This window comes from Falco cherrug, chromosome Z, assembly GCF_023634085.1.
Source record: "Falco cherrug isolate bFalChe1 chromosome Z, bFalChe1.pri, whole genome shotgun sequence".
NCBI lineage: Eukaryota > Metazoa > Chordata > Aves > Falconiformes > Falconidae > Falco > Falco cherrug.
The window spans coordinates 69,380,981-69,402,142 of record NC_073720.1 but is presented as its reverse complement, the minus strand read 5'-3'; the positions used below and the strand labels follow the sequence as shown (position 1 = coordinate 69,402,142).

The 21,162-nt window shown below is 46.8% G+C and overlaps 1 protein-coding gene across 1 annotated transcript in view; it reads right to left on the bottom strand.

Moving 5' to 3' along the window:
- The window catches only part of CORO2A (coronin 2A), a 62,312-nt gene that overhangs the window by 15,520 nt on the left and 25,630 nt on the right, over positions 1-21,162 (bottom strand). Inside the window, exons 2-3 of the mRNA XM_055699652.1 lie at positions 6,631-6,831; positions 1,290-1,406 (exon numbers count right to left, since the gene is read on the bottom strand). Coding sequence (XP_055555627.1) covers positions 1,290-1,406; positions 6,631-6,831 — 318 coding nt within the window. The remainder of the gene's footprint in view (positions 1-1,289; positions 1,407-6,630; positions 6,832-21,162) is intronic.

The following is a 21,162-nucleotide window of genomic DNA, read 5'->3' as shown; positions in this document are numbered from 1 at the left end:
AGGAAAAAAATGTCTCCATGGGAGCAATGAAGAACAGGAACTGGTTGCCCAGAGAGGTGGTGAAATCTTCTTCCCTTGGAGGTTTCCAAGACTCATCTCCACAGACCCGCAAAGGACATGTGAGTAGAGACCACCCAAGCTCCCTTTCAACATGAATGGTTCTGTGATTCTGTAACTGCAGCAGAAGGCTTCAAAGCTGGTGTTCATTCCTCATCTGAGGCTCAAAAGAGAAGTCATGGTGGTGCCTTCCTGCCACAAATCCTCTCCGAGACAGCATGAGAACCTGGCATACAGGTTAGAAGATAAAATAAAACCTTCACAGGCAGCCCCGAAATCAAAAGAAGCCTTCAAAAAAGACATGAATATCCAAAGAAGCAAAAGGAAGTCACCAAACAGGAAGGACAATTCAAAGAGCCTAGATTTCCAATTCAAGAGTGATTTTTGGCAGAGCTGAAATGGCAAAGGATGTGCACCAAGCCAGGGTTAGAGGAAATAACTAGGGAAGCTTCCCTGATGCTGTGTGGCAGAGGGTAAATATACCCAGTGGGAGAAAACACGTGTGGGATCTCCGGAAAAAAGCACAGCAGTTAGTCAGATATCCTCACTCACAGAAGTTAACATCACACTTTTGTCAGACATGGAAAGTGACACTTCAATGGGTATATATGGGCTAAACTGCCCCTTACAAACATGAATTGAAACTTCCAATTATTAGTAGTTATTACTAGTTTGCACCTACACTGGAGTAAAAATATGTGACTGCATCTTAATTATACTAACTTCAGCCAAACCACTTATTGCAGAATAGTGTGACCCAGACTCCTCAGCTAACCATAACTAATCCAGCATGACTTTTACAGAGAAAATGAGTACAGGAACAAGCTCAAACTTGCTCTGAAGGGAACTGATCTGAAATAGCTCTTCCAGATTACATTGTGCTGAAGCTTTTTCTGAAGTAAAGGAATAGTTTCATAGCAATTAAACTTGAATGGTCATTTCATTTTAAATTCATATTCTGTTTTTCTCATGCAAACACACCCAAAGAGATGCAAGCCCCCACAAAACAGATCTTCCTCCTCACACTGATCTCATATATGATCTGAAAGGGATCACACAGATCTGACCTTAAGAGAAAGAAGGGTATCTTCCTCTTACTTGACTTTTTTTATAAGTGTAAATATATATAAGCTTTCACATCTCATCTGTGAGCCTTTTGGTTTCTTTTTCATTTCTTTCCCAAAAAAAGCACATTCACCAGGTAATAACAGAGTACAAGCTGGTAAACTTACTGTGGCATCTTCTGAACATGAAGCTATTACAAAGTCATTGAATGGGTTCCACTTGATGTCCAGAACATTCCCTTTGTGCCCACATATTTTGGGATAATGTGGGTCAAGTTTGCCTGTCTGGAAAAAAACAAATATCATCAAACCTAAGGCGAGCCATGGAATTACAGGACATTGAAAATCCAGGTTAGCTCCAGTAAGAAACCTCTTTCTGCTTGTTATGCTCCAAATGCCCTGGGTGCTCTCTATCTGTTGAGAATGGGGTTTTGCTGTCCCTGCTAGGCAGGTCTTGACACCACTGAAAAGAAAGGAAAGTGCTCAGGCCTTCCTGAGCACACACGGCTATAAAGAAATCTGTACACATGCAGCAATTGAGACTGCTGAAGTCAGAAGTCAGTATTTGGTTCAGACACCATAGAATAAAACTTAGAGGGGAAAGAAAAATTAGATGAATCTTCCACATTTTTTAAATATCTTGGGAGGAAAAAACCACCAGAATATGTCTCAGAAGACATTTCTGATAAGCGAGGGGCAGAGCGGGGAGCTGGGAGGGAGATACATGTTTTAGCTTTTTTTGGGCCCCGGGGGGGCCTCATCAGCAAGCATATATTTTTTAAGCAAAAATACGTTTGTGACACAAATTACAAATGCAGTTTTTCTTTCAGCAAGCCATCCGCTTCTCTCTGATGGTGTTGAAATCCAGCCATTCACAGGATTCAATCAGCATTCCAGACTCCAAAAAAATGCCATATTTGGGTGGCATCTTCAGAGGTAAAAATCCTGCACAAAGTGCACTAAGGAGTATTGAGGCCCTAGTGCCACATGGGGGCTGTGTTGCATCAGGATAAACCCATACAGGCGCAGTCCCTGCTACAAAGCCAAGTCGGTACATTTTTTATGTGCTAGGGAGGGTGCTGAGGATTTTATTAACATTGGAGCAGCACTTGCTTCTTCCTGTCAGGAGCAGAAGTATGGAGAGCTCCGGGACCCACCTTGCATCCCAGACATCTGTTCAAGATCAAAGCTCAATCACCTAAGAAGACAGACATGGTGACAAGCTAGTGATGCTTACCTGCTTACTTTTATCCCACCTGGAAGAATTGTAAATCAAAACGAACGCAAATGCATGCTCTACTGAAAAGCAGCCACCTCTGTTGGCGTACCCCCTTGCACCTCTCCAGAGGCGGGCCTTAGGAGTGCACAGCAAAGGGGAACTAGAGTTGGCTTTAACCCAGATGTGGCGTGGCTAGGATGTAATTTTCCCAGCCTTGAAAATTTGTACAGTTTTGAATGCAGAACAAATCACGATGTGTAACTATTCTGGCTTCACTGGAAATTTTGTCACATAGACTAGGACTAACCTGCTTTAAACTGAACACTTAGAGGGCTTTGAAATGTAAAAGACTGTGCTTTTTTAGACTACAGTCTAAAACAATTCCCTTTTATAACAGCAACAATGCAAAGTGACTTGGGAAGGCAGAAGAGAGATAAAAGGCCTTTAATAAGCAGCGTTCCCCCGCCCACGGTGTCCTTTTGTAGGCTTCAGCGCTTGGTTTCAAGCTGACAACTCAATGGGCTGGGCAGCCAGCTCCACAGGGATCCCTTGATCCCTATGGGAACTCTGTCCCTCCCAGAGCTGGCTGCCTGTCTGCTCCCCACTCCATTTGGGAGACTTCCAGGCTGCCCTGAGCCCGCTCTGCCTGCCTCATCCTGCAAGGCTTTCCTACCCCCACATCCCCAGCAGGCTCAACTGGCCCTGGAAAATGAGCCCTTGCCCTCCCAACCACCAGTCTCACCTGCCCCAGTGCAGCCCTGCAGCCCTGGGACAGAGCAGGACCCACAACACATGAACCCCCAGGCTGCTAACAAACATATATGACAGGTAAGGCTGTTAGTCTTGGACACACATCTGCATGTGGAAATGAAGCTCTTCATATGCTGGGGGAAAACGCATTCTACAGACCGAAAACTATTTCAATTACTAGATATGTTGTCATTCATGCAGAGGTACCTGCTGTTCACAATTATTTGCAGAGCTTGAAAATGTGTCATTTTTCAACCACTCACTTTCTAAACTCCCAGCATTTTTTAAACATAGCCAAACTCAGAGTTCTTTGACCAAAAAAAAAACCACTTCTAATGGTACAGCTGTTAAACTCTCCCAGCAGATTTGTGCAGGGTAGATTACTGTGAGATGGGTCAGCCCTACGTCCCAGGTGTTCTCCAAAGGGCACTAACACAGTCACAGCACAGCACTCACATCTGGCGTCAGTCAGGTAAGGCCTGAGGGGTCATCCATTTCATAGTCCTCACCCCCAGGGAGAAGGGAGTGGAGTTTGTGTCTAGGAGATCTACACAATCACACATACATCCTCCCATTCACACCCAGTGCTGACACAGTGAGAGACTGCGAAGACTTGGATACAAATATCTCACGGTCTCTCAGGACTTTGTTCTCATTTTGCTATCCCTTTAATTTATACTGCAAAGGAACAGACAGATGCAGTGCCAACCAAGTCTGGTCACTGGTGAAGCAAAAAGGCAGGTCTTCGTCTTTCAAAGGAATGCTAAAAAATTGTCCTTCTGAGTCAAGATCCTTCCTTGGCATGCAGTTCATGCATCTCCCCAACACATCTGTGTCAGACACCAATCTACACCCAGGTCACACTGTGGGAAAGCATCTTATCTCCCAGTTACAGTCGCTGAGGCCATGCCTTGTCTGACTTGCAGGATTTATAACGGCTTTCTGTCTGTTACAGGCACCAGGCGGCCCCTGTGGCCAAAGCCACTTCCCTCCCTGGTGAGATGTACTGCCATTTCACCCAGCTGACTTCAATGGCACATCTTCAGGAGGACCTAACTGACACACCCTGTGCAACTGAAGACCATTCTCCAAGTGGTAGCAAACATTCAACTAATTCCTCTTCAGGCTGAATGCAAAGGCCTGCTGAAAGGAGGGTATCTATGGCAAAGAGCTCTTTCCCTAAATAACCTCTGCCTCACCCCCAGGCTTTCAGAGAGGAAGAATGATGCACAAGGCAAGAAGTGGTATTTATTCAAGGAGAGATGAGAGAGCTTGGTGTCCATGACTCAGCAGGAGAGGAGCACAACAAACAAGCAAGGAGGCACAGTTAAACAGAGTGAGGTTGAGCCTGTGTTTGAGCACATCCTCCAGGAGGAGCAGGCAGTCCCTCCAGCAGCACATGCAGAACTAACTCAAAAAGGCACTGAAGGGACAAAAGCAGCTCCCTGAGCAGGTTGTTCATCCTCCCCAAGAAGTGCATCCCTCCCTCTCCTGGCTGCCATCTCCAACTTTGGCTAAACATGACATCCTGGCTCTTGGGCATTTCCTCCACATTGTGGCATGCTTCTGATGTATCTGCTATCTGTGAATCCAGTCAAAAGTAACCTCAGATCAGCTGTACATCATGAGAGGACAATACTGTCTCAGGCACATGTCTCCAGACCAGGCTGCCTTTGGTGGCCTGGCAGCCAGGGGCATAGCTATAGCCCAGTACACTGTTTGCCATGGGTCACCACCACAGGAGGAGGTGGCAGCCACAAATACCACCAACACAAGCACAAGCCAAAAGCTGCTGCTTTTTACCAGGTGGCACCAGTTTGCAAGCGTCTCATGAAAAAAAGTAACTGGTATCACAGCCCCCAGAGTCAGGGATCCTCTTTCTGTGGGTGACTAAGGCTGCTCTCCCCCACCCAGCATCAGTAAGGAACAGGTATTCAGAGAACAGCTGTATGAAGTGCAGCACGTACATATCCTTTCCCTGATCCATCACCAAAGGTCAATCCTCAAGGGATTTCCTGAACTAGGGGACCTACATCTGAACACTGTAAACCAGCTCCTCTCCAACTCTAGCAAAGTTGTCCTGTTTTGAACCCCTTAATTCTTCTGGGCTTATCAGCATCCAGAGCAGTGAGCTCCACATCTGAACTGCAGAAGCATTCACATCTGCTGCTAACAGTCTGCTCCTTGGTCTCCAGGATCCCCTTCACCACACAAATCAAGGAGAATGTCTCCTTATGCTTCTTCCCCAGCCTCTTCGCAGTTTTATATATCTCATTTATTTGTCTTTTTTTCCCAAACTGATTGAAGTCTTTCTTCACATGAATGCAATTTCACATTTTCATTGATGTACTTTAATTATCCTTTTCTGTATTTTCTAATTCTACCATGCCTTTCACTTCTGCTGGCAGCATTTCAGATCTGGGTGGAGTATCTGAGCAGATCTTAAGAATGGAAGAATTGCTACTAAAAACTAGCCAAGCTGAGAAAGGTGAGAAGACAGAAGAATTAATAGTAAGCAGTGCAAACACCTTCAGCTCATTTTGCCCACACTTTTGAGAGCTGGGTCCCACCCAGCCCACATCCCACAGTCACCAGCTGCCTGCTTATAGATGCAACTCTGTGATAAAGACAAGTTATTCAGCCTCAACAGATCATGGTCGAGGGGGCAGAACTGACTCAGTCAAGGAAAACAGGGTAGTGGTTAACTTTAGAACGACTGTCTCTGAACAGCACCAGCAGTGAGGAGCTGAATAAACAAAGTCTAAAAGGGCCGGGAACTGTGTAGGTTCTTCAAGCATAGCCAGTTCGCTTTCATCCTTAGCAAATATACATTGAAAAAGTGGCATTGCAATAACACTATCAATTAACTTTTAATTAAAGGCTGAACTTTTACCTTTCATCTGTTCTGTCCTGATTCTAGAGAGTTCATAATTTCATATAGAAGTTAATCCACATTAGGGCATGCCTAATTGTTCTGAAGCAATAAACATCAGATGGCCAGATCCTCCCTCTCATCAGATCCCTAAGTCATCAAAACCCACAAACATGAGATTTGTTTCTGAAAGGGAAGTTTTTCCAGCATCACTGCTTGAAGCTTAAGAGCTTCATAGCCTGATAATCATGCCTCCATTCTTTCACAAAGGAAAAGATAGTGCAAAACATACCACATGCCCCTCTGGTCACAGCTAAAGCCATGCCACTAAAGCAACTTTCAGTTTTTGCCCTCTGTATCTACTAACTGCTTTTTTATTTGCAATTTGTCCTAGGAGACAAACATCTGAACAGCACAGTTCCTGCTGATTATACAAGAAAGGCAAATGAGATCTGAAATGAAGGAAGGTGCCAAAAAACTGTAAGGAGCAATGTTAAGTACACACATCTCGGGAATCATCTGTCAAGGCATCTGCGGCCCTTCCATCATTTTGCAATTTGGGCAACAGTATTAACTGAATACTGTCTGTGCAGTCTAGCCTCCTAGAAAACCCCTCCTCCAACCTCTTGATGTGCTCTCAAAAGCCAGCTCGCCTCAGTGGAGCTCACCTGGTGGATGGGAATGACGAGGAAGGCCCCCCCACCCGCACACTCAGTCACCACTGCAATGAAGTGGGGGTTCACGGCACAGAAGTGGTTGTCATGGACGTTGCGGGTGATGGGCACGCAGTCATAGCACTTGTCCTTGCTGGCAGCTTTGCCATACACGTGGCGGAACTTGGAGCTGCGGTACTGTGGGTGCCACGACATCTGCAAGGGGAGAAACACAACAAATACCCCATGACGTAAGAATCAGCTATCCCATCATGGCTTGCAGACCCCCACTCCCCTCTCTCCAGAACAAGCTCACCCCCCCCTCCGCCCCCATTTGGGGTCCTTGCACCAACCCTCAGCCAGAAAGCAGCAGCCACATTTTTCTCTGCTGGTCTTCACCCCTTTGGCATGACCTGCCTCTGCACCTGTTGCACATCTCTGATGGAGAGAGTGCAGGGGAGAAAAGACAACCCTCTCCTCCACCAGCCAGCTGGCCTGTGCATGCACCAGCAATCGCTATCATTGGGGGCTGGGCCACATGGCAGCAACGTTAAGAGGAATTGAATCCTGGTAGCTCAGAACTCAGGAAGCATGAAAGATATATTCTGGGTGAGGAAAGCCTGAAAGATGGCGAGTGAACAAGTCAGTCTGGATGCAGGCTTCATTTGGCCCTCGGGTGGTTTAGGACCAAAAGCTAGTCTAAATTTTGCTCACATGAAGGGAAAAAAAGAGGTTTGAGAGATCATAGTAATCATTACAGTCACCTCTTGTTTTTTTCCCCATTGACAATGACATTCTGCATGTCTGGTTTATAACTGCACTACAGCCCTCTGAGAGACAGCATTTTAAATGGTGTTTAAATGAGATACATAAAGCATGCTAACCACAAGAATCCTTTCCCACAGAGAGCAGTGAAGCTTGATGGAACTGATGCAACTAATTTCAAATAGGAAACTACCGGTGTTGGACAGAAAAGGCAATTCAGACTATGAACTCCTGCTCCATCCACAAAACCTAGACAGTAAAAGGGACATGGCAGAGATGGTGAGAAGATCCTACTGCCCAAAGGAAAAGAAATGTACATCAGGCAAGAAGGTTATGGGTGAAAAAGAGCCCCACACAATCAATATAGGCAAAGACTGGGAGAGGGCTTGGTTTGCCCCATATTGATCTGCTGAATGTGCATTTCATGAATGGTATTATCAGTGCTGCTGGATCAAAGATATTCCAGTTTGAGAGAGTTCCCCCTTTTGTGTTACAGCAAGACTTAGCTCATTCACAAGGGTAAGTGTTTGAAGGGAAGCACGCACTCAATGGCAGGAGCCCAAGTGCATCATCACCCAACAAGCAGAGGTCTAAGCAATTCTAAACCAAAATGTCCTTGCTGCTGGCACAAGATGGTATCCTCCTGGGATGACTATTAAATGCCAGGAGTCTGTATTGCTTGATCCTGGGCAGTTGAACTGGAGCTTTACAAGCATCCATCAACACAAAGATCTGCAAAGCTCATGTCACACTGGAAGATTTGGGCTGTGAATAGTGCTAGGACACAAGTCCTGGCCTACTCCCCACCTCCTCCCAATCTACTGGCACAGCTCAGACCAAACCCCACCTTGGACAAATACATATGCCTGTAAAAAATCAGTCCTGGCAGATCACCGGTTGCTTTCACAGTCATTTTTGTTGCCTGCTTTTACCTTGGCACGTTTTACCCACATTTCTCCATATTCTTAGCTGATTAGATTTCTTGTGCAGAAAACATTAGGTGCAAAGGATCTCTGATACAGTGAGGGCTCTGATGCTGAACAAAAACAAAGACACACAAGTTATTTGGAAAAGAAAGCAGTGATCCTGGGAAAATAATCTTGGAAGAAGGGATATTCACAGACAGAAAGAAAGCTGAGGTTTTATGGAGCTAACTAGCTCCCCAAACAGCCCAAGATGTGCAGCATTCTCAAACACCTTCACACTCATTACAGCTTTAGTGGTTAGGTTTACTCGCATCACGGTGGAGGCGGGGAAATCACTGTACTGTCTGGATGCAGCAGTTCCTTCTTACAGCAGGAACGTTATCTTTCCAAAAGGAAATTAACTGCCTGGCTCAAAGGAACTTCTAGCTAAACTGCGCTTGAGGTGGGACAGAGTGTGTGGTCTGGAGGTTCGAGGCTCCTCTGGAGAAAGGAGTCACCAAGTACACAGAATATATTCACTATTGCAGCACCAGAGAGCAGGAACACACAGCAAGATACTAACATCCCATGCAGAGTACCTGTGAAATTGTAACTCTGAATAAGGAATAAAGGAAATAAAAGGAATTAAATGCCCAAGTTTGGATAGTGCTTAGGAAACAAGCTCTCTCCTATTTCAGTTTGTAGAATTAAGGTTCAGCTGTCACAGGAATGGACTTCAAAGCACCTACAGCCTGGACAGCAGGGCAATATATAACTGGGAATATCATAAAAATGGAAAAGACAATCCTAGCAGAACAGTGTCCCTCCTGACATAATTGCAGCCACAGCAGAAAGCTCAACATTAAAAGAAAAAGCTTTTTAAATAAAATATGGCAAAAAACAGCCTGAACAGGTGCAGCATCAGCAGACTGCATCTGGCACAGTGGGAGATGCTGAACCCAAATAAAGCAGACATGTGGACATGAAGAAAAACTTGTTTGGAAGGAGTGTGGAGGAGTGTTCTGCACTGGAAGTTGCTCAAGTGGTGATATGTCTCCATCCCTGGAAATCCTTTCAAGACTTCATTAGATAAAGACATATTCTCCTTATTCAAATGTTCATAATAGTCCTGCTCTGAACAGGAGGCTGAATTGGAGAAAACCTAGGGCATGGTGCCACCAAACCATACTGAAACCTTACAAATGAAAAAGCTCACATCTTCACTAAGTAAAATAAGGCCCTGTGTGTACAATCTGCCTGCTACAAGCCATGCAGTAGACAAGATGTGGTTCCTCAGCAAGAGATGAGATCTTCCAGCTGGCTATTAACAAGAACAGCCTGGCCAGGGCTCTGACAGATCTCAGCTATTAGACAGTGGAAGCTATGGTGCATACAAGAAGATCGTTGTAGAGAAAAGAGGTCACCATTCTCCATCAGAGCTCTCAATGCACCAAATGCTGTGTTATGTATAAATACAGGCTTAATACCAACTGCATGGGTGGGTGTATAGGTACTAAAAGGACTACAGAAACATTTATCCCCCCAGCAGGTCCCCACTGCAGTCTGCCTTCATGTGATTTGCCCAGATCTGCCCTTCCACTGCTGCCAGAACAATGCAGGAACCAGTCACAGGTCACTGGTACCCCCGTTTCCATCAGCAGTCCTGGCCCAGCCTCTCTGCTCAGCTCCTGTGTTTGCATGGCAGGACAGAAGTGGCCTCAGTCTATAGCTACAAGTCTCTTCCTTGTTTTTTCCTAAAATAGCAGGTTTTCCAGTCACTTCTCCTCCCCCTCCTCCCTCTGTCTTCCTGGAAGGAAGGAGTTGGTTTAATCACACCTCATCTGGTACTTCAACCATCTTGACTACCACTCTGTTCTCCTAGATGCAATGTCATATGTTCCCAGGAGAGACAATCTGAGTGCTGTGTCCACTCTCCAGGGCTGAAGGTGGAGCAGGGGGACTGACCAGAGAGTAGAGAGGCATCCCACTCCTTCCTCTCAACAAGTACAGAAGAAAGCACCACAACAAAGGCAGAGCTGGGTGAAAAACACTCATGACCAGACAAAGAAAGGAAGCATGATTTTCACAGTATCTCCCATCCAGGGCTCAAGGAACCTGTTCTGGTGCAGCTGGCAAAAAGCTGGGCTTGCCTCCCTGCACAGGTGGCAGAGAAGCCAGCTCTGCAAATGTTGTGTAGGAGACAAGGGTCTCCCTGGCTTACAAGTGCAAGGAGATGCCAGTTTCTGATATATCTCCCACCCCCAGAAGGAGCTGTGGTGTGGCTCAAAGTGCCATACACATCTACGGTGCCAAAGTGCCAAATGCCACTTCCAAACACAGCTGCAGTGAGACACACAGCGAGCCAAGCAGCAGCCCAGATAAAGAAGCTGGGAAGAGCTGGGCTGGGCAAAACACTTCACTACAGGTCTGTACTTGAGCGGCTCCTGAGTGCCTGCTTCAGAAGAGCAATGTAAGGTTATCCACTGCCCTCCTGTACCAGCCAGAGGTAACTGCTCTTTCCTCTTTTATTCTCCACCCCTGCAAGATTGTCAGCTATTCAACAGCTTCCTCACAGAACAGAAGCAGTTTCCTGGCAGTGAGCAGCAGTGGCCACTTAGGTCATCAGCAGCATTTCCTGCCATTCCCTCTTGGAGGCAAGCCCACCTTGAATCCTCTCCCGTGCTGGGTGAGTCCTGCAAAGCAGCTGCCACCTTCTACATAACAGCCTTTGAGCTCCGACATGACTCCCATGTTCCACTCCAGCTAATCTCACATCAACTTAGTCCATTCAAGCCATGTCACACTGACACATTTCCACGTTTGCCTCAACCTTTCCGTGGCCCATCCTGCCACCCCAACATTAGGAGGCAGGTTTCCTCACTGCTGGGGGCAGGGGCAGCAGTGGACTGCAAGCAGCATCAGAGCCAATCCCACAGGCCACAGGGAGCTATCTGCAAAACCATACCTAAAGCAGGAGGCAGAGGCACCTCCATGGGATCCCCCTCTCCCCCATCTTTCCATGGCAAGCAGAAGACCCTGGTGTATGAGTAACTTTATTTAGTTCTTCCAAAGCTGCTGAGGCTCTGGCTGTACTTTCCACCTACCTCCTCCCATTCAAGGCCCCACCACACTGCAGAACCTTCTGGACCTGGACACACAGCGTCCCGCTTCCAGAGGAAAAGGGAGCTGGATGAGGAGATCTTGACAGTAGCAGGGCTACATCTGCTCCCCTGCTGCTCACAATGCCAGACAGAGCCCTGGACATCCACTACCTCCCCAGGCCCATGCTGGCGTGGCAAGATTTGCCAAGGGGCTTTGCAGTGTTCTCTGCATGGTCCTTCTTTCCCACTTTTAAATGTTCACTTCCCTCTTCTCTGTTTTCAGATTTTGCCAATCACAGTCATTAGGTTTCCTTCCAGTCTCCTCTCCTTTGCTGCCATCCATAGTGCAGAACAACAGGCAGGGACACCAGGCAAAAGGTGACCACTGCCCAAACATGCAGGTTTAGGCTTAGGAAAGCTAAAGCCTACCTGGAGCTGCATCTGACAAGGGATGTGGAAGGCAACAAGAAATGTTCCTACAAGTACCACAGCAGTAAAAGGACAACTAGGGAAAATGTGAGCCTGCTGAGGAATGGGAATGGGGACTTGATGAGAAAGGACTCTGCAAAGGCTATGGCATTGAATGTCTTTTTCACCTCAGCCTTTACTGCTGCATTGAGTTTGTATGGCAAGGTTTTCGTAGCACAGGGCTACAAGGGTGGCTTCTGTGAGAAGCTGCTAGAAGGTGTCCCCATGTCTGACAGAGCCAAAGCCAGCCAGCTCTGAGACGCACCTGCTGCTGACCAAGGTCAAGTCCATCAGCAATGGTGATAGCACCTCTGAGATGGTGTATTTAAGAAGGGGGAAAAAGCGGTGGCAGAACAGCAGCTGGAGAGAGTCTATGTGAGCGCAGCAGCCCTGCAGGCACCCAGGCCATTGCAGAAGGAGGGGCAGGAGGTGCCTCCAGATTCCCCTGCCGCCTGTGGTCAAGCCCATGGTGAGGCTGTGCCCCTCAGCCCATAGAGGTTAGCAGTGCTGTGACCCATGGGCAGCCTGTGCTGGAGAAGCTCCTGGCAGGGCCTGTGGCCCCATGGAGAGAGGAGCCCAGGCTGGAGCAGGTTGCTGGCAGGACCTGTGGCCCCATGGTGGACCCAGGTTGGAGCAGTCTGTGTCTGAGTGACTGCACCCTGTGGGACGGACCCATGCTGGAGCTGTTTGTGAAGAACTGCAGCCCATGGGGAGGACTCACATTGGAGAAGTTGGTGGAGAACTGTCTCCCGTGGGAGGGACCCCATGCTGGAGCAGGGGCAGAGCGTGAGGAGCCTCCCCCTGAGGAGGAAGGAGCAGCATAGACAACACGTGATGAACTGACCGCAGCCCCCATTCCCCGTCCCCCTATGCCATTAAGGGAGGCAAGAGGTAGAGAAAATCATAAGTAAAGTTAAGCTCAGGAAGAAGGGAGGTGTGGGGGCAAAGTGTTATTTCTCATTATCCTATTCTGATTTGATTGGTAACAAATTAAACTGATTTCCTCAAGTCAAGTCTGTTTTGCCTGTGATGGCAATTGCTGAGTGACCTCCCTGTCCCTATCTCAACCCACGAGCTTTTTGTTATATTTTCTCTCCCCTGTGCTCTGAGGAGGGGAGCGATACAGCAGCTGTGGTGGGCATCTGGCACCCTGCCGGGACCAATCCACCACAACTGCTAAGATGGTCCTTAAGGTATTTAGGGCCCCTGAGACCTATGGGAAGTCCAAGACTAGGAAGACTTGGATGTAGCTTACCTCAGCATTAGCAAGGCTTTTGACACTGTCTCCCATAACAGCCTCATAGACAAACAGATGAAGTACAGACTAGATAAGCAGACCCTGGGGTAGACTGTAAACTGGCTGAACCCCTGGACTCAAAGGCTTGTGATCAGCAGCACGAAGTCTATCTGGAGGCCAGTCTCCAGTGGTGTGCCCCAGGAGTGGACACCGAGGTCAGTGCTGCTTAACTTTTTCATTAATGATCTGGATGATGGGGCAGAGTATACCCTCAAAAAATCTGCGGATGACACAAAATGGGAAGGAGTGGCTGATACATCAGAAGGTTGTGCTGCCAACCAGAGGGACCTCGACAGGCTGGAGAAATGCGCCCACTGGAACCTCATGAACTTCAACAAGGGAAAGAGCCAAGTCGTGTACCTATGGAGGAATAACTCCATATGCTGGGTGCCAACTGTCTGGAAAGCAACTTTGCAGAAAACAACCTGTGTTTCCAGGTGGACAGCAACTGACCATAAGCTGCCAGCAATGTGCCTTTGGAGCAAAGAAAGCCAATGGCCTCTGGGGATGCATAAGGAGGAGTGTTGCCACCAGGCTAGGGGAAGTGATCCTTCCCCTCTACTCAGAAGTAGTTTACTACTAGTGAGACACACCTGGAGTGCTGTGTCCAGTTCTGGGCTCCCTGGTACAAAAGACATGGATGTAGTGGTCCAGTCTAGGTGCATGAAGATGTTAAAGGGACTGGGACTATCTCTCATATGAAAAGAAGCTGAGAGAGCTGGGACTGTTCCCCTAGAGAACAGCAGACTCAAGAGGATCTTATCAATATGTACCAGCACCTCAGGAGGTCTCGAGGGTAAAGAAGACAGGGCAAGACTCTCCTCAGTGGTGCCCAGCAACAGACAAGAAGCAATGGGCACAAACTGAAATACAGAAAACTCCATTTAAACACACAGAAACACTTTTTTTCTGTGATGTTAGTCAAACACTGGCATAGGCTGCCAAAAGAGGTTGTGGAGTCTCCATCCCTGGACATACTTAAAACCTGACCAGACATGGTCCTGGGCAACCTCCCCTAGTTGACCCTGCTTTGAGCAGGACATCAAGATACGAGTTTCAACTTCAACTGTTCTGTGATTCTAAGGCCTCTGGATCTCAGCCATGTGTATCTTTTACTGCCCTAAAAATGCCACTGGCAACGTACCAAGATGTATGCCCATGCGATGTGCACTTTCAACCCAATAAACCTGAAGTTTGTCTTCCAGGTTCAGCTCTCCCATCTGTTCTTCTGACAGGGAGCAATGACAACACATTTCTTCCCCATTCCATAAAAACTGCTGTTTGGAGGGGCAACCATTTTTATAACTGTGCAAATAGAAACTGGTATAAGGGATGGAGGGGAGAAGGTGTGGGAAAATACAGAACATTTTGCCAGCACGACAGGACTGTTTTTTCACTGCAAAAACTTGCGCTATCACCTCAAAAAAAATACCATATTTGTACATTTTATAAAGCCCCAAAATTATATGTTTTGCACAGTCCCTTAAGAATATACTTTCCCTGGGTGTTTTTTTAAGACTAATGGGGTTAGCTTTCTCCCTGCACTGGAGGGCCCCCAGTGTACAACGAGTCTCCCCTTGCACATTCATGCCTGAGCAGGGTGAGTCAGCATAGGCAGAGCTCAAGGTCCTGAAAACCCTGGGTGTGCAGCACCAGGTGAGGCTTGTAACCACAGCTCAGGGATCCCCAGCTCACTTCACCTGCTTGTGGGACAGCAAGGAGCCAGGATGCCCACAGCAAGGGCACGCAGACCATCCGTGCACACGGGGCAGTGCCCATGGCAGCACATCCCCACCTTGAGAGGCAGCTGGAGCTGAGGTCTGGGTCCTTTCTTCTGATCAGGGAGGTAGAAGATCTCCCCCCACTTGCAACTCAGGGCTCTGTGCCATCAGCACAGAGACTGATGCTGAACTGACAAGGAACTGGTGAATGGACCATCAGCCCTCTGTCAGCATGGCACAGAAGCCTTTGCATCCTGGAGAAAGGAGGAAGGTAGCCTTTGCAATCCAAGAATCAGCCTCCTGCCTTCCCTCCCCATCATCCTGACCTAATTCCCTAATTCCCAATATCACAAGCCTCCCTGTGGGGGGAGGGGGAACTGGGATGGAGGGAGACAGTGCAGATTGTACTAGCATGTGTGTTTCTAACCATACAGCTGATGCAAAAAATGTGGTTAGCACTATCCTCCCCTCACCCAGCTCTCAAAGACAAAGTCCTGGGACCTTGTGGTTGTCACTGCCACCTCTTCCAACAAGGAACATTAAGGAGACTTTTTTCTGAAGCTGCCAAAGGGTCCTGGAGTAGGATAGAGATCCCTGCAAGCCCCACTCAGATCTCTGCTTACCACTTTGCAGTAGGCAATCAGCACACGCTTTTTCAGGACGGACAGTCTTTGCTAGACAGCTTCTGCCCATTAAGCTGTGCAGCCCTAGCATGGGGAGCACTATCTCATGAAAGAACATGCAGTGGTTTATGTCAAATACAGTAAAATGCATCCATTTGCTTCATAGTTCCTCATTGCTAGCATAAACAGAAGCAGCAGCTCCTCTGCCTCTCTAAGCAGGTTAATGCAACTGCAAGAGATAAGCAAGGTCATACAGGTAGTTTTAAATGATCCCCTGAAGCCTCTCACAACTGGCATTTCTGGGTGCTCAGCTCTGAGCTGAATGAGGAAGGACACAACATGGACAACCCTGAGACACAGATCTGATCGTGTGGAGAACCTCAACTACAGAGCAGAGGAGCCATCATACAAGCTGGTCTCAAATGTAAAAAGATTCTCATCTCTTGCCCAAGGTCCAGAATACAGCAGAAGGAGGCAGAGAAAGCGAGGTCATGGCTGCAACATGGGTCTGATATAAGATAAAACAGTAAAGCTGTAGCAATTCTCAGCCCAGTGCTGACAGCAGGTGGGATTCCTTCCTGGCACCTGAAAAGATGCCCAGAAAACCACTGTAGTACTTTGATACCCTCAAGCATAGCCTACTCAGCCCTTTCATGTTTACCAGACATGAACATGGAAATGCTTAGGAGACCTCTGAAGAACAGTTAAAGATGGATAATCCAGGTCTACCACTTGTCTTCAGAAATACGATGCAGCAGCACTGAAGGGACTTTGCTGTGCTTTAGGTCTGACTCTTCTATGAGGTTGTTTATGAAAAGTTAACTTTTCATCACTCATCCATGAAACCTGACTGCAAAGATCCTAGCTCCTGACTGAAGGTGTGAGCTCCTAAAAGGGTTGTGAACTCTAGGAAGGTCTGCAGCACTCAGAAGCAGTCTTGGGAAAGTTATGCTGTGGCATATTTGCTACTCTCCAGGAAGTATTAGACAAAACAAATAGGCATATGCATGTCCAACTGACTGAACATGTGCTTCACCATAGGCCAGCATGTTCCTGCTTGCCCTGTTGCATCCCACTTACACTAGGATTACAGATTTGCCTACACTGTGCATGAAACTTGTGAATTCTGGATTAATTTCTCTTGTTCTTGGAAAAAATAACCACATAAAAAAAGCGAAACCTGTTTGAGGAAACCCAGACATATGGGAGCCTAATACCGGTCCAACTGAGAGCATTTCCTCCTCTGGTGCACAGTATTTGTGAAAGAGTCACAGCAGCCAGGTCAGTCCTAATAGTCTGGAAACTCAAGACACTGGCAGCACTTTATTCTGCCTTTTACAGTCTTTGATATCTTTGGTGGCTTTGACATCCTTGGCATTGTGCCTTGGATTGTGCCAGGAGCTGGAGGGCATACAGATCAGGAAGTTATTTCTTTAAATCCTGAGGAAGGTCTAAAAGAAGATTGATGGGCACCTTATCTCCTGGAAATACCAGCTCTTGGATGTGGCTCCACATACTGTTAAGAGCTGACCTGTCCAGCACACACCCTGGCATATTGTTTTTCTGGCAATTTCAGTCTCATCTATGAGCCAATTTCTCTTGCTCAAAGAGCAGAAAATGAACACAAGGTGGGGGAGGAAATAAAATAAATAAGTAAATAAAACACAAACACAAAAAAAAAAAAAAAGAAAAAAAAACAGAATAAGGCATCTGAGCGAATTAGATCATAAAAAGTATCTGGTGTGGGTAAAACAGAGCACAAAGGGATGGGTGTCACATCACAGGTAGAAGCAGAGGGAATTGGAGTGTCTTTGACACCAATGAGATCCCCTCAGCTCATCCAGGGAACCACAGCCAGGCAGCATGACAGTGTCACCCCAGGAAAGGAGGGGTAGCTAAGAACCAGACCTTGTCTCATTGCCCTGTAAACAGGCATGCACATCTCACAGGCTGTGCTGCACCCAGTCAGAGCAGGGAGGAATTTAGACTACATGAAGGTCAGATGGGAGATGGGTTTGTAACCTGACCAAGAAGTTTGGGGGCAGGAAATCCTACTTAGCGTGCTCAGCTCCTATATTTCATGCTTTTCAGTGCGTGCCAGCCTTCTGCTCTTTCCCAGTCCCGAGGAACCAGCAAACTCCAAAGCTGGAACCATCTGCCTAAAGCCTTCAGCTCTGGGCACTGCTCTAGCAAAAGGTGCCAGACAGTTGATAGGAGAATTCAGTGGAGAGTGGTATGGACAAGTGATCAAAGCTGTGTGACCTGCTAAGAAATCCTAAAAGCTTCAGAGTGGAGATGATGGAGGGAAGCCATGACAGTAGGCTTCAAACACGGAAAAGGTTGCCACAAAGAGGATATAAATTGTCCACTTTCAAAGTCTAGGGGAGACAGAAAGTAAAAAACCATGTGTTTTAACCGCATCAGAGAAGTCTCCAATTAGGCAGCAGTAAAACTTCTAAGAGTCACAGGAGTGGGAAATGTATGAATCTCCATCAGTGGTGTTTCCCAGGCAGACTCAATAAAAGACTAGCAATGACAACGGAGCTACAGCTGACCCTGATTTGGACAGGAGACAGACTCACAGAGCTGGAACAGAGAAATCACACAATGATTTGATTTCATGTGCAGTAAGCCTGCTATGTCCCGAGCGTGGCAGGCTGTACCTGCTTGTACTAGCTGCACTAACCCCCTCAGCAGGGCATCCAGTATCTCACTTTTAAGCAATTTTTAATTGCAATCTTAATGTCAGAATTGCAATTCTTAACATCCAGGGCAAGACAGCTGAATCAGATACAGCTACTGCAGAACAATCTGTTTCATTATGGTACCAAGAGCTGTGCTGCAAGACAAGCTGTTTAGCAGTGGCCATCATTCCTGACATTAATGCGCCAGAGTAGCTCCTTTCAAATGTACCATTGTTCAGGCTAACTATTAAGAGTGGTATAAGGGAAAATGAAAGCCAAAATTTTAACCTGAGCTCATTTGTCTGATGCAGCATTCAGGTTGAAACTTTCTCTACTGCCCTTGTGAAAACATGCAGGCCCTATTTCCCTGAGATTAAAACCTCAACAACTGTATGGGACTGCAAAAAGGATCCATAGAGGTAAGAGACCATCCCATCCAGATGCAGAGCTGAAGATGATGGTGAGCAGAAGGGTTGGACCTGCAGAAGCAGAGATCACATATCATTAAAGCAGCACAAAACAGCATCTGGAGAACTTAAAGGAGCTGAACAAGCCCAGTGGGAACAATAAACATCTCATTTTGGCTAGGTCATCTGCAGCTCCTTCAGGGAAGGTGTCCGAGGTCTCTGTCTACAGAAAGTTTGGTTATTTCCCCCGAACAGCCCCCAGGCCACGCCAGTGCCCATCTTCTGTGGGACCAGACTCCAGACATGATCTAAGCTCTTCTCTCTGCCTTTGTGCACAGCACATCTGAGGGCCTGGCAGCACCCAGCATGCATCAACCTGACATGCATCCATCAAGACACAAGTCCTTGGTCCCTTCTGTCCACATGCCAATGCACACTAATATTTCACCGACTCAAAGCTGTACAGGGAGGAGGCTTGCTGCTAACTCCAGTGATACAAACAGGCATCTTACTCCACCAGCTACTATAAGATCACCTTGATTCAAAGCTTTTTTTACAAGTTCATCCAAACTAAGCCTGTTGAAGCACAAGATCACTGCCTATGAAGCATCCTATTAGATGACAGATCTCTCATAAGACTGTATGACAATCCTGGTATGGAAATACAGCACATAAAGGCTGCATGGAGTGCAGAAGCAGCACTCAATTCAGCCAACACAGAATTTCTAGGCCGAACAAGTTTGTAAGCTCTAACAGAAAGCTCTCCAGCTGCCTTCAGGTAAGCAAGGGGAGAACAGACTGCCAGCCTCTGCCCCTGATCTCAGGACAGTGATCAAAGGACAGCCTGAGCTCTTCTGAGATGAGAGTCTGGCACAGCATCTCCTGCAGAGATTTGCATCTTCTCCCCACCCCATGCCTGGGCTGAGAGCCTTCCAGTTCATCAGGTGCAATGTGGATGGTACATGCCCCTCACCAAAAAATTGCTTTCTGTTTTCTTGTGCTGCTCACCTCTCAGCAGGGTACAAATACATACCAATGAATTAGTAACTGTTATGTTTGCTTGAAATTCCCCCAGTTTCACACAAGAAGCCTCCCTTCTCCTTGAGGCCTGTGCTCTGTGCGGCCTGTGTTGCACTCCTGCATGAAAGCTGCCCTGGCATAGAGAAACATGGGCCAAAATCCAGCCATACTTCTGTGGACCTTGCCTACAGGGTGCCCAGTGCGCTCCTGGGGAAAGCACATAACATGAACAATCTTCCAAAACACTTTTAAGTACTGATTACTATTGTTCATAAGCAGGTTTCCAAACTCTGCCTATACCTCACCTGCCACTCTGAAAAGCACTTCAGCTGTTCAGGTGATCCAACCTGGCAAGTTGGACTCTCTTCCTCCCCTGTCCTTATTGACAGGGAATCAAGAGAATTTACAGTTCTAAAGGACTTTTCTGAGGTCCCAATATCTTGAAAATTAGCAACAATTTGGAAAGCACAGGGACCAACAGAAAAAAATAAATTTACCCCTCATTCCTTCTCTTGCATGCAGGGTCAAAAAGAGATTAAAAGGTGAGAAAGGAAAGAATGCAAATGCTAATAAGGCTGGTTTTGAAAGTTCCAATGACCATTTCAATCTGAAATTCCATGAAAACTTTACATTTCCCTTTTCATATTCTCTTTTGGAATGCTAAACTTGTATTGCATAGGTAATGCCTTTTTCCTTTCAACCTCATCATTTTTAGGTAACGTTTCTATGGCCAAAAAACCCACAGAGCAGCCCTGCTAGTCTTTTGAGAGCGCTGTTCACAAGTATCCAAGGAGTGCCACAAGAGATTCAAACCTCCAACTCCGTGCTAATAAGCAGAGTGAAACTGGCACAAGGGTACACAAGTAGAAGGCTCTAGAGAAGACACACTTCCTCTTCTTAGTTCTGTATCAGCAGTCTATGAAATAAAATCTTTACATGCACTCGGGGCCAATTAATAAAATCAAACAAAAGAAGAATCACTTGCAAAATTTGCCCAGGTCCACGATTTTCCCCTGTCTCTTCTCCCCCTGCTCTCTTCAACTCAATTTCATTCACCTTACCTTTCTCTTCTCCTGCTAAATCCTCTCTCCTCCCCTCCCTCTCCTTTTCTTCCACACAGCTGATCCTCTCAAAATTCACCCCTTCCCATCCAAAAATGCATAATGTAACTTGATGCCAAAAGTCAGGAAGACTCACTCAACGGCAATTCGATAAAGCTTAGAGCCAGATGACGAGAGGAAGATGTACATGAAGTCAGCTTCAACGCTGCCCTACACTGAATACCAAGCTGTGTACGGGAAATAGGAGAGACATTCCCATTCCCAGTACCCCAAGATTTGTAGAAAGGACGCAGTTAAATACATGAAATACTGCCAGCTTTCTGTCAAAGACCCAGCTACATTGTACTGTAAATTTCATGACATAACTCCATACGGAACAGACCATACCAAAGAACTCCATAATTAAGTACTCCTCACTCTGCTGTCCCCACAAGAGATTTATGTTGAATCAGGAAGACATCTGCTACCTGCTCCTAAACCATGCTTGTGCAATCC